Source organism: Barbus barbus, assembly GCF_936440315.1.
Source record: "Barbus barbus genome assembly, chromosome: 1".
Lineage (NCBI taxonomy): Eukaryota > Metazoa > Chordata > Actinopteri > Cypriniformes > Cyprinidae > Barbus > Barbus barbus.
The window spans coordinates 36,024,225-36,037,932 of record NC_136729.1 but is presented as its reverse complement, the minus strand read 5'-3'; the positions used below and the strand labels follow the sequence as shown (position 1 = coordinate 36,037,932).

The 13,708-nt window shown below is 47.5% G+C and overlaps 1 protein-coding gene across 1 annotated transcript in view; it reads left to right on the top strand.

Moving 5' to 3' along the window:
* LOC306871044 (B-cell scaffold protein with ankyrin repeats-like) overlaps positions 1-13,708 on the top strand; it is a 170,796-nt gene that overhangs the window by 24,038 nt on the left and 133,050 nt on the right. Inside the window, exons 4-5 of the mRNA XM_079418714.1 lie at positions 2,292-2,430; positions 11,667-11,809. Of these exons, the coding sequence (XP_079274840.1) occupies positions 2,292-2,430; positions 11,667-11,809 (282 nt within the window). The remainder of the gene's footprint in view (positions 1-2,291; positions 2,431-11,666; positions 11,810-13,708) is intronic.

Sequence of the window (13,708 nt, the reverse complement as noted above, 5' to 3'; positions counted from 1 at the left end):
CAACAATCTCCTTCGTCTTCTTCACATTCAGAGAGAGATTGTTGTCACTGCACCACCCGGCCAGGCGGCTCACCTCGCTCCTGTAGTTTGTCTCATCTCTGTTGCTGATGAGACCCACCACAGTCGTGTCATCCGCAAACTTAATGAATATGTTGGAGTTGTGTGATGGTGTGCAGTCGTGGGTCAGCGGAGTGAAGAGGAGGGGGCTCAGCATACATCCTTGGGGGGCCCCAGTGTTCAGTGTGATGGTGCTGGATGTGTTACTGCCGACCCGTACTGCTTGAGGTCTCCCGGATCCGGTTGATGCACTCACTAATAGCGAGCCACCTAGTGTCAGACAGTTGCAGAATCTTCAGCGGGCTTTCACCTACATTTATGGTTTTGTACAGTTCAGAATATTTTTGGAGACGCTGGGTGGCATTTGAAAACCAACTGTAGGTCTGAGAAACCATGTACTCAACATTTCTGGGGAGGACACTGATGGCTTTTGATGCACAGAGTTGAAGAGAATGGCACACACACTTTATGTAGACAATATGAGGATTGCGGTCACGGAATTTCTGTAGCACTGAATTATGTTGCCCACACATTGTGTTACAGCCATCAGTTGCAAGACCGATGCAATTCAGTATGGACAATTTGTTTTCATCCAGAAATTTGAATAAAGCATTTGCTATGGTAAGTGAATCACCAGCTACTATATTGATCATTCCTGCAAAAGTGCTAATGATTTGTGAGAGCTTTTTGCTGTAATATCTGATGACTATACACAGTTGTTTTTTGGTCGTGACATCAGTGCTCTCATCAACAATGAGAGAGTATGGTCCATTTCCTACATCCTCCAAAAGGTAAAGTAAAAAAGTAAAGTAAAGTCGTGACGTATTGTCAAGTATGGTGACTCGAAATTGGTGCTCTGCGTTTAACCCATCCAAGTGCACACACACAGCAGTGAGTAGTGAACAAATGCACACACACACACACACACACACACACCGTGAACACACACCCAGAGCAGTGGGCAGCCATTTATGCTGCGGCTGCCCGGGGAGCAGTTGGGGGTTCGGTGCCTTGCTCAAGGGCACCTCAGTCGTGGTATTGAGGGTGGAGAGAGCGCTGGACATTCACTCCCCCCACCTACAATCCCTGCCGGCCGGGGACTTGAACCCGCAACCTTTCGATTACGAGTCCAAGTCTCTAACCATTAGGCCACGACTTCCCCAGGTCTTCATGTACTACTGGTCCTATCACTGAATTAATAAGTGCTGTGCATTTCGTTCGATGTAAACTAATGCCTTTTTTCGAAATTTCTTCCACAACACTTCCTAAGTGGTCAACAGTGTAAGTGCTTGAGTGACAAGCAGCATGGGCAGCCAGCTTCAACTCTGCCTCTTTCACAGGTGCATTATTTCTTAGAAAGGAACTGCCTGTGTCAAATAATGTTCTGGCATTTGAGAAAGGAGCCGCATTTTTTTTATGTTTGTCAGTCGCAGCATGAGCTACCAGATCACCGTGGTGAGCTCTTACTTCACATTTGCAATATTTGCAGAACGCTTTTCTATCATCATTTGGAACACTTCGAATCCACTCCTTTAATCCTTTCTCTGTCTCCCATTCTTTGCGATACTTCTTTCCATACTTTCCCCATTTACCTGACATTTTAGAATGCTGCTTGTTCATCCACAGACAACCGAACCGACGCTTCTGACTACAAAGCTCTCATGGAGTGACGTGATGATGATGCTTGATTTGTGATGTCAAAAGCACATGTGGCGCGTGCGCCTACTCGCGTCTCGCGAGCAGCAGCGTTTGTTGCCAAGTATTCATTCCCGGGGATCAACACCCACTAATAAAAGGTTCCCTTTTATCTTTGTCCACAATTATTTTTTTTTATTTTTTTTTGCGGCCGCGGTACATTATAAATGTAGCCCAAAAAACCGCAACCCGCAACTCCGTATTTTTTCCCGCAACTCCTTTTCTAAAATAGCCCAATTGTGCGGGAAAACCGCTACCCTGGCAACCATGATGTACATGCGCAGATGTGAAACATTTATGTCTATGGTAACGCCAGTAAGTATGGCGCGCATGCGTGTTATAGACATACCATACGTCACTTTGCGCATGCGCGGTAAACACATACCTGACGTCACCGCGCTACAGTCTGCAGCGAGGGGTGTCTCAAATTCAAAGAGCACTTTATGTTAGCAAATGCTTAATACTGCCATCTAGCTGAGCTAGAGCTCTTCACAGTGTATAGTTTAGATTAAATACTGCCATGCTGTGTGTCTTCACAGAATCCAGTGGAAATCTTCATTGTTCTGCAGGAGGCCATGGCCAGCAAAGACGCAGAGGTGGAGTTCAGTGGGAATAAACAGCGAGTGAGAGTGAAGCCTGTACATTGGAATGAGAGCACACTGAAAGTGACTGCACCTGGTAAAGATGGTCTACATAGATGCTTAAATGTTAAAACTTAAAGGGTGTAGAAAATGTTATGGTTGCATGTTAAAGGAACACATGCCACAAAAAGGATCTGTCATTATTTACTCACAAAAAAAAAAAAAAAAAAAAAAAACTGAAGCCAATGTCTGTTCTTTATAATTGCATTGTAAAGAAAAAACAATATATTTTTCAAAATGTTTTTTTCCATGTTCTGGTGAACTATATTCCTTTAAGAAATGTACATATATTATTCATAAAATTATGCTGCGTTCATGCCATGTCGTAATTACTGTAATTCCGAGATGACAACACGTGACTGTTCACATTCTCGGACTGGGGATTATCCGTTTCTATAGCGACAGTCAAAAAAATGAACCTGCAACCGTGTAAAAATGTTACTGGCAGCTGTAAAACACATAACATTACATTTGTATGTTACTGCTAAATATTGTAGAACACAGAAACCGTGTCAGGTAAAAATAATTACAAACGTTTGTTTGTTTGTTATTATTAATGACTGTGATATTGCTAACCTAAAAAAATAAAGACAAAAATAATAACAGTATGAACACTTACATAATATGTAATTACTTAATTTTAGTACAGGGGTGGCGCACGTCGGTCCTTCAGAGCCACAGCCTTGCAGAATTTTGCTTCAACCCTAATCAAACGCACCTGAACAAGCTAATCAAGTCTGAAGGGTTACTAGAAAGCTACAGGCAGGAGAGTTTTAATTAGGGTTGGAGCTGAACTCTGCAGGGATGCAGCTCTCCAGGAGCGGAGTTCGCCACCCCTGTTATAGTACATTATTGCCTCTATATATGGGTAGTTGACCAAGACCAAGATGGCGGCGAGTGAACAACGCGAGGCTCAGCGTCTCTCCAGTTTTTGCAAATTACTTATTATTTTATTAGCTAAAGCTAAATCCGCATCGTCTAGCTTTACCCAGCATCTTCCTTGCTAACGTACGATCTCTGGCAAACAAGATCGACGAGCTACGACTTCGGTTCACTCAGCGAATGTTTATAGACTGCAACAATATGGTTTTCACAGAAACCTGGCTCAATAACACCATTCCAAACAGCGCGATTGGGCTAGAGGGGCGCAACATCTACACGGCTGATAGAACGGCTGTGGACTCCGGTAAAAGCAAAGGCGGGTGTGTTTGCCTCCTTTTTTTTTTTTTTAGAAAACAACAGAAGAGAAAACAACAGAAGACACAACATCAGAGAAACTGCAGCAACAACCAACATCTGTATGAATCACAATAACTTCTAAATGTTAAATGTTATTGAGCAGCACACATAACTAATATTACAAAATAAGTTTTGAAGCAACAGCAGATCAAGACAATGTGAGTCTGTGAGCACCTGTTTTTACACCAATGTAAATGCTTGAGTGTACACCTGTGTGTGTGAGCGCGCTTGTGTTCATAAGGTTCCTCCATGTAAATGTTTAATAGTGTGTGTGGGGAACAACAGCCCCATCCCGCAAGGCATGAAGCAGGCATGGAAAAGACCCGGGCCCCAAACATCCGGAGGCCCCCCCGGGCACGGGACCCCCAGGAGAACCACCGCAGGGACAACTGCGGCCCCCACCCAGAAAAAGGGCAGAGGAGAGCCCGAAGGTGGGACATCCGACAGCCACAGTGTAGACGCCCCAGGGTGCTGTGGCGGCAAGCCCACAGGCTCCGCCGGCAGCCGACCACACCAGGGCAGACCTGTCCCTGGGCCCGGAGATCCAAGGGCCCCCCCACCCCCAAACCGGGGCCCAGCAAAGCCAGTAGGGCCAGGGCCCGCCAAGCGACCGCCGAGAGTGGGCCAGCGCTCACCCGAGCACCCTGACCCGGCGCGAGAAATCACCAATGCACCGGCGGCATCCTCCACCGGCAGGGCATGGTGGTGGGGTGGGGGTTGATTGAGATGATGAGTGAGGTGGAGTCTAAGGCCCGACCTGACACATAGACGTAGACGAACAAGCACACATATACACAAGCATACTTTCCCACCCTCATGCACACAAATGAATATTCACACCCTCGCCCCACATGTAGACACACAAAAATGGACACGGTACCCACACTCACACTCCCCATATGCACTCTATACTCCTAGATCCAGGCACCACCACCCCCAGAGGGGTAATCAGCGCCCGATCCCGGAGCTGAACCCCCTTCGCTCCGGCGTGGGGACAGGAAGACCACCCCGGTCCCCGCAGCAGCAGAGAAGACCACCAGCCTAGACCCCGACCGGGCGGCCAGCTCATCCTTACAGCCCCGGACAGAGAACAGAGAACAGGGGTGTAAATAAAAAATAAAAATAAAAAAATAAATAAAAAAATAAAATAAAATAAAAAAAACCCATGCCTCACCTCACCCGCTCAAATGTAGTGTTGGTGTGTGTTGTTCTCAGGTGCTTTAAAACAGGGGAGGGGCACCCTCCACAGGCTTGTGTCAGTTCGTCCTCTCCCTAGAGCCCTCAATGTCTATGTGCAACTTAAAATTGAGAAGTGCGCACTGGCACCAGAGGGAAGGCTGAATGAACAGACTGCCCTCCGGATGCCATTCAGTGTGCCCACCCCCAAGGCCCTATATGTATATGTCGTGTGACAGTAAGTAATGAGAATGTTTAAGCTGTAATGTGTGATTGAGATGCAGGTGGCCACGAGGAGACAGAGGAGTACCACCTCCCCCGCATCCCAGCGACGCACCCGCACCTCAAAACCCTACCTATGTGTTGGTGTGACGGAGCGGGAGAAGTGAAGCCTTAAGGATGGGGAGGAAAGCATCAGAGGGGGCAAAATACCCCCCCCCCCCTTTGGAGCCAGCTCCCCTGCTGACCCCCGTAGGCACCCCCGTTACCCCAAATCTGCCCAGGGCGGGGGGGCCCAGGCCCATCCAGACCAGGGCCCACGGCAGCCCGGGGCGGCCCACGAGACCCCACAGCAGAGGAAAAACTACCCCACCCCATCATTCAGTCAACTCCCAGACTACATAAGACAATGAGACACCCAGGTTAAGCCCGTTTACCCCGCCTCTATTGGACCTCCCCCCCTGCGGAGGCACCGATGCGCTGAAGACCCCCCCACCAGGGCTTAACCAGCCGTAACCCCAACCCGGAGGCAGAGCGCCCCCAGAACCCCAAGCCCCCCCCGGACCAACCCTGGAACAGTACGGCCGCCAGGCTGGCAACCTACATCCGCCGGCACAGGCATCCCCAGCAGCGCCGCATGCAGCCGCCAGAAAAACAACACCCAAGAGTCACCAATACCCCACCCAGGCCAAGATCGCAGCCCCAGCGCCGAACGCCCCAAGAAACCCACCCCCAGGGAACTCCCAGATGCCCCAAGCCCATATGGCCACCCCACGCCAACAACAAAAAAAACCACCACCGGACAGAATCGGGATCCCCACTCACACTAGGTGATGGAGCTGATCAAAGGAGCCCAGAGAGATTGATCTAATGTGGCAGCAGAAGCTGTGTCAAGACTAATATAATCCCACAAATGATCTCTATATTGGTTAATATTGAGATTATTTTTTGTATTGTATTAATTGTAAACCAGGATTTCTAATCAGTTCAAAGGTTTTTAAACATATCTGAGACCAGAAATTATGGTCCCAGCTTACTGATAGATCTGCCTCCCATTTTTCAATAGGAAGTGATACTGATTCATCTATTTTGGAAAGTATCCTGTATATTTTAGAGATTAATTTGGGGGGTTTGAGATTAAGAAAATCTGCCACACTTGGTGGTATTTGTAATTTGATATGATTAGACTTAAATTTCCTTTTTACAATAGATTTAATTTGTTGATATTCTAAAAATCTGTTCTTGTTAATCCCATATTGTTCAACTAATTTGTCAAAAGAAATAAAGTCTGTCCCTTCGAATATATGTTCCAGGTATTTAATACATTTACAACTCCAATCTGTGAAGTTCATCATATTATTATTTATAATAATAAAATAAATAAGAGGTGTGTTTGCCTCTATGTAAACCGTTCCTGGTGCTCCGATGCTGTTATTACTAAATCCCACTGTTCTGCTGATATTGAATACATCTTTATCAAGTGCAGACCCTTTTATCTGCCCCGCAAATTTACAACTGCCATAATCGCTGCCGTGTATGTACCCCCGGATGCTAATGCTAAACTAGCCATGAAAGAACTATCATCTGTTGTTAATAATCTGCAAACAACACATCCAAATGGAGTTTTTATTATTGCTGGTGATTTCAATCATGCCAGTCTGAGAACTACTCTCCCCAAATTTGATCAAAACATTGCTTGTCCTACAAGAGGAGACATCACTCTTGATCATGTTTATACAAACATCCCTGATGCTTACAGAGCAACTCCCCTCCCCCACATTGGACAATCTGATCACCTCTCCCTGTTCCTGCTACCCAAATACACCCCCATCATCAAACGTGTGAAACCTACTGTGAGAACTGTTAAAGTTTGGCTGGAAGAAGCAGACTCCTCACTACAGCAGGAGTTCCTGAACACAGACTGGAATTTGTTTGCTTCTCGGGCCACACTGGACTCCCACACAGATGTTAACATCTACACCAGCTCTGTTCTACATCATATCAACAGATGTGTTGACAAGGTAACCACCCATAAAGTAATTAAACTGTACCCCAATCAGAAACCCTGGATGAACAAGGAAGTCCGGCTCCTGCTGAAGGCACGTGACGCTGCCTTCAAATCTGGCGACCGTGAAGCTTACAGCTTATCCAGGTCCAATCTGAAGAGGGGAATTCAGTCAGCCAAATACAATTACAAACTGCGCATTGAGGACAGATTTAAAAACAATGACCCTCAGCGAATGTGGACAGGCATCCATGCCGTCACAGACTATAAACCAGCAAACAGTACACCCCCAAACAGCAATGCCACCCTCCCTGACGATCTGAACTACTTTTATGCTCGCTTTGATCGTGGAAACACAGAACCACCCATCAAAGCTGTGCTCAAACCTGATGACCTGCCACTCACACTTTCCACCAGTGACGTGTGCGCCACCTTGCGTAAGGTGAACTCACACAAAGCTGCCGGCCCTGATGGCATCCCTGGCCGAGTGCTTAGGTCCTGTGCAGAACAGCTGGCTGAGGTCTTCACCAACATTTTCAACCTCTCTTTGGCCCAAACCATTGTTCCCAACTGCTTCAAAACAGCCACCATTGTACCTGTACCAAAACATGCTGGTGCAGTGGCCCTCAATGACTTCCGACCAGTTGCTCTTACTCCCATTATTGCAAAGTGTTTTGAGAGGCTGGTTCTTTCCCACCTGACAACATGCTTGCCCCCAACACTGGACCCATACCAGTTTGCCTACAAATCCAACAGGTCAACTGAGGATGCCATCGCCTCAGCTCTCCACTCTGCTCTGACGCACCTGGACAGAACCAACACATATGTCAGGATGCTATTCATTGATTTCAGTTCCGCCTTCAATACAGTTATCCCATCCACACTGATCTCCAAGCTCATTGATCTTGGCATCAGCCCCTCCCTCTGTAACTGGACCCTGGACTTTCTCACCAACAGACCACAGGCTGTTAGGATCAATAACCACACCTCCTCCGTCCTCACCCTAAACACTGGGGTACCACAGGGCTGTGTGCTGAGCCCAATCCTCTGCTCCCTTCTCACCCATGACTGCATACCTGTATATGGCTCTAACTCCATAATCAAGTTTGCAAATGATACCACAGTGGTAGGCCTGATCAGCGACAACGATGAGACGGCCTACAGGGATGAGGTCCAGCACCTAGCAACGTGGTGTGCCAACAACAACCTTGCACTCAACACCCAGAAGACCAAAGAGCTGATTGTAGACCACCGGAGGACTAAGAAGGACCACACACACACTCCCATCTACATTGATGGGGCCGAAGTGGAGCGCGTGGCGAGCTTCAAGTTCCTTGGTGTCCATCTCTCTGAGGATCTCTCCTGGACCCTCAATACCTCCACCCTGATCAAAAATGCACGACAGCGCCTTTACTTCCTTAGGAAACTAAGGGAAGCTCTTCTGTCCCCCCACATCCTGCTGAACTTTTACCGTTGCACTATTGAAAGCATACTCACAAACTGCATCACAGTGTGGTACGGCAACTGCACTGTTTCAGACCAGAAAGCCCTCCAGCGGGTGGTGAAAACTGCCCAATACACCACTGGTGTCGTGCTACCCTCCATCAAATACATTTACCACAAACGCTGCCTAAGGAGAGTGAAAATTATCATTAAAGACTCCTCTCACCCCAGTCACAAACTGTTCACTCCTCTCCCATCTGGGAGACGCTATAGGAGTCTTCGCTGTCGCACCAACCGACTCAGGAACAGTTTCTTTCCCTCAGCTGTCAGCCTACTGAACTCCAATCTCAGGCGCTGAACACTACACCCAAGATGGACCACCTAATGGTTATAAAAAAAATAAAAAAAATAAATAAAAAAATAAATACTGCACTGTGGAATAACCTGTCTGCACTCCTCACTCACAATGTTCTTTTATTCCTCCTGTTTTGCACATTTTCTGACATTCTGCACATTCCCTTGCACATTTCTACCTCCAGAGGTCGTTAAGGTCATCATACCTCTCTTTATATTGCACCTTCTGTTTATATTTCCTTGCAACCTAAATTTGTATGTACAGTCATTTGCACTGAGCTAGTCTCTCCCCATCTACCTCATAACTTGCACTATATGTCATAAAAACTGAATGTATATACACATTTTTATATCTATTTATATACTTTGTTATTTGCACTTCTGGTTAGATGCTAACTGCATTTCATTGGCTCTGTACTTGTACTCTGCACAGTGACAATAAAGTTGAATCTAATCTAATCTTGAAAAATGAAAAAAAAAAAAAAACTAACATTGAAGAGAAACCTCTCACATGCCATTTGTAACTCTAAGAATGAAGATAAAAAATTGTTATTGTAAAAAGTTATTTGTATGTTAAGTTTTTTTTTTTTTCCTACATTTTTGCTATGTCCCACCATATTTTTTATGGTGGGACATAGCAGTCCAATTTTTATTAGTCAACTACCCATATGTATTTATTTTCCCCTTTTTGAGAGCAGTAATACGGGGAACCAATACAGGGAACCATGGTTATATGCGTAACCTGAGACGTTCCCCTTCAGGAACTCGAGCTGCGTCGAAGCGCTATGGGAACAAGATGCCCACGCCACCGGACTTCCAAATCCCTGCCCAGTGTGGATGGAGCACAGCTAGGCCGAGAGAAAAAAAGGGGCCACGAGGTCCTACGTCCCGAAGGCCAACTTCTGAGAAGTGAGTCTTGGTCCCCAAGAGAGGGGAGAGCAGAGGACTCTAGGCTATTGAAAGCATCCTCATCCACCACAGGCATAAGCTCTCTGGCCTCATGCTCCGGCGAGGGGAGGCCTCTAAAACTATCTAGCGAGAGGAGACCTGACGACACTCGCCAAAACAGTCGAGCTCTCGGAGCGGAGACCTCTGCATACGGACTCTCTAAATCGAGAGGAGGTCTACTACCACACACTGGACATCGTGTAAGGAGACTCACCAAGAGCCTACCACTCACATAACTGTCCTAGCGGAGCTCTAGCAAGCGGAGGCCTCAAAAACTGCTAGCTCGGTGCCCTGAAGTGGAGGACCGGCAGGAGACGACCGAACCAGCTGCTCTGGAGACCCCCGAAGGGGCGGCGAGCCTCTCAGCTCCGCTACGTTTTATGGGCGAAAACAACTGAGAGATAAGCTCGCTGGACACCACTGCACCCTGAAACACTGGCAGGGTTGGCAGACCGATCTCCTGAGGGCACTGAGGAGAGACGGGTACCAAGTAATGCGGTGTACGCCCTCTTCCCCAGAGGGCCAGCCCTCAAAAGTCCAGGGTCATAGGCAGCAGGACGTCTTAGCCGAAGACTATCCGGCAAGAATAACGGTCCGCAGATCCGCCTTCGACCCGGGAGCGCCACTCTGACTCCAATATTCTGGGGAGTACAAGAAGTGGCGCTCCCTAAATGAGGAGCTGGAACACATTTGGGGCTGCTGACCTGCTGATCCCTGCTGACCACCTCATCCTCCTCAGAGGAAGAGAGGTAAAACATCGTGCTCTCACTCGAGAATATCCCAAGAGGCTCCTATACACACACATGTATGTATATATATATATATATATATATATATATACACATCTATATATATATATATATATATATATATATATATATATATATATATATATATATATATATATATATACACATTTATATATATATATATATATATATATATATACACATCTATATATATATATATATATATATACATCTAACCTCTCCTAGTTAGATGACATATATCATTTAATTCTTCAAAATTAAATGCAGAAAGACAACCAGACAAGTAAACACAGTCTGACATGAAAGGATTCATAAAAGGAACGAGAATGACGTAATGCCTCGGCAATGCGCACTGCAACAGCGAGCTCTCACTCAAAAGGGGAAGAACCGCACCGCGGGCTTCCAGCCCCAAGTGAGAATGCTAGATTCGGCCTCTGCGAAAGCGGGCCAGCACTGCGAGGCATGCTGGTGAAGGCTCCCTCCTCAAAGAGAGCCCTCTGAGAGCAAGCTTACGCAGTGACAAACGCTCACAAAGTGGGCAGTCCGCTCCCTCGAGAGCTGACTCTGCGTGCTCTGCTCTCAAGCAGACCACACACGGACTGTGTGTATCCCCAGCAAGGATGTAGCGCTTGCAGGGAGGAACACACAGCCTGTAATGCAATCTGCTCTAAACCAAGTACTTAGTTTTCTCTGCACTTTTAGACACTGTGGAGCTTATTTCAAGTGATTGTGTAGGGACAAACAACACTAAATAAGGCTCACAACACAGATCGACAGACACACACAGAGTAGCGGTTGCTGAATGACAAAAAAGCTGATGTCGGTTCCACCGCATGTGCTTTTATGCTTTCTGGCCGATTACGCCACCCGCCCGTGATGTCTCGCCCATCCATTGGACAGATTTCACATGTAATTCAGAGCGCAGTCATGCTGGGGGCGTTACCATAGCACTTCGACGCAGCTAGAGTTCCTGAAGCGGTTCCCAGTTCCCAAGTTGTAATTACGAATTCTATGAGGATGTGAATGCTTTTTACAAGTTGGTATCTCGTAATTACGGTTATTACAATATGGCGTGAACGCACCTTTATTATTTGGTGGCAATATATTCTGTGTTTGCAGATTTTACTGCTGGACATGTGATTGTAACACTTTACAGTAAAGGCCTTATGAAAGGCAATGCCTTCTTACAATACTACACCATCATGGAAGATATTGCCCACTTCCTCCAGCAGGCTGCAGATCCAGTGAAGTTTATGTGTCAGGTAAGCACATGTCTGTTTAAGTTTGAACCCACATGCACAAACAAATTGCCTTCAATTAAAATTTTCAGCTTCTGTCCTAAACAACTTTTCAGATGTGAATTTGATGTAATCTTTAATTTCTGATTAAAAAACAAAAACAAAACAATTAAGTGAATCAGCATTTATTAGGTGGAAAGCAACAAATTACATTTACTCGCGTTACTGTTACTGTTACATGTTGTTCTGTTTTAGTTGTGTTTTGCCATGTCTTCCGTTGACCTAGTTTTCCTGATTAGTTAATTAGCTCCTCACCTGTTTCTGTTTCCCGATGATTAAGTTTAGTATTTAAAGCTTGTGTTCTCCCATGTTCCTTTGTCTGCTATTATTTTGTATTTACGTTTGCTTGTGCTCTTCTCAGTCAGTGGATAATTAAGAACTCCTTTGTACTCCTTTGTCGTGCTCTTTGTTTTATACACACCAGACAACCTTAACTGAGGGTCTGCTATTCTGTTGAGTAGTTATTTAGCGGTGTTTTTTTTTGTTAGTTTTATTTTTCCTTCCCTCTCCCATTATGGACCTGCCCGCAGTCCAGCTACTTTGCCTGGAGCAGCAGGACTGTCCGCTGGAAGACCACACCAGGAACTTTATCGATCTGGCATGCCTTACTCACTTCCCGGACCGCTCGCTCTGTGTTTTCTACATCGCCAATCTGAGTGAGCGGTGTAAGGCATGCCTGCCAGCGGACGGTCCAAAGGAGAATTTCGCTGCTTGTGTGGAGTGGGTGCTGGAGAAAAATGGACTGTATCTCTGCCCTGCCGAGGAAGACATCTCCAGCCCCACTCACATTCCAGAGACCAGCCAGACGTCATCCCGCTGTACGGAGATTTCGCCAGAGCCCACTTCAGACAGAGAGCCTGAGCCTGCCGTGACACATGAGCTAGATCCGAGACCCGTGACTGAGCCTATCGTTAACATCGTCCGTCCCCGAGGGAGTGTTGGTGGTGATCGAGGGCTTGGAGGGAAGCCCCGCCCACACTCCCGCGACTGAGGGTGAGCTGCAACTATTTTCTGGGAACCATTCTGAGGAACTTTTGGACATCTTCGAAAGGGATCTTTATTGACTGGTTTGGGGAGGTATTACCCAGCCCTGAATCACCTGTGTCTCTGCTGGTTCCGTCCAGCCCTGAATCTCCTGTGTCTCCACTGGTTCCGTCCAGTCCTGAATCTCCTGTCAGTTCCTCAGCCTAAGTTCCGCTGGTGCCTGTCAGCCCCTCAGCTCACCCTCAGTCTGCGCCAGCTGGGCGCTCTGATCCATCGCCTTGGGACTTCCAGCCTCCAGCTCTGGTAAGGTGTGAGGATCCCCTGTCTCCACCTCCAGTCTCCGAGCCCTGGACTCCATCTCGGTCCTCCGAACCATCGGCTTCACCTTGGCTCATAGCTCCCTCGTCTCCACTGTGGCCCGTCCTCCCACCAGCTCCACCGGGCTCCCTCGTCCCTCCGGCTCCGCCTTGGTCAGTCGTCGACCATCCGCCGCCTTGGGACTCCACTCCTCTGGCTACGCCTCATCACTCTGTCCCTCCGGCTCTGTCAGGCTCCTCCTTCCCTTCAGCTCCACCTTCGTCCTCCATCACTCCGGCTCCGCCGCGGCATTCTGGAGCCCCACCTCAGTCGCCTGAGCCGCTGGCTCCGCCTAGGCCCTCCGGACCCTCGATGTCACCCTGGCTCTCCGTCTGCTCTGCTCCATCCTTGGCTTCTCGTCCATCGGCTCAGTCTCCGTCAGTCATCCCCAGGGTGTCGTCAAAGCCTTCTTCACCCTGGCTCCTCCCTCCCTCGACTCCGCCCTGGGGCCTCATCCTGGTTGGCCTCTGGATTTCCACCTGGCTCCTCCTGCTCTGGGCTCCTCCCTGGCTTCTCCCACCC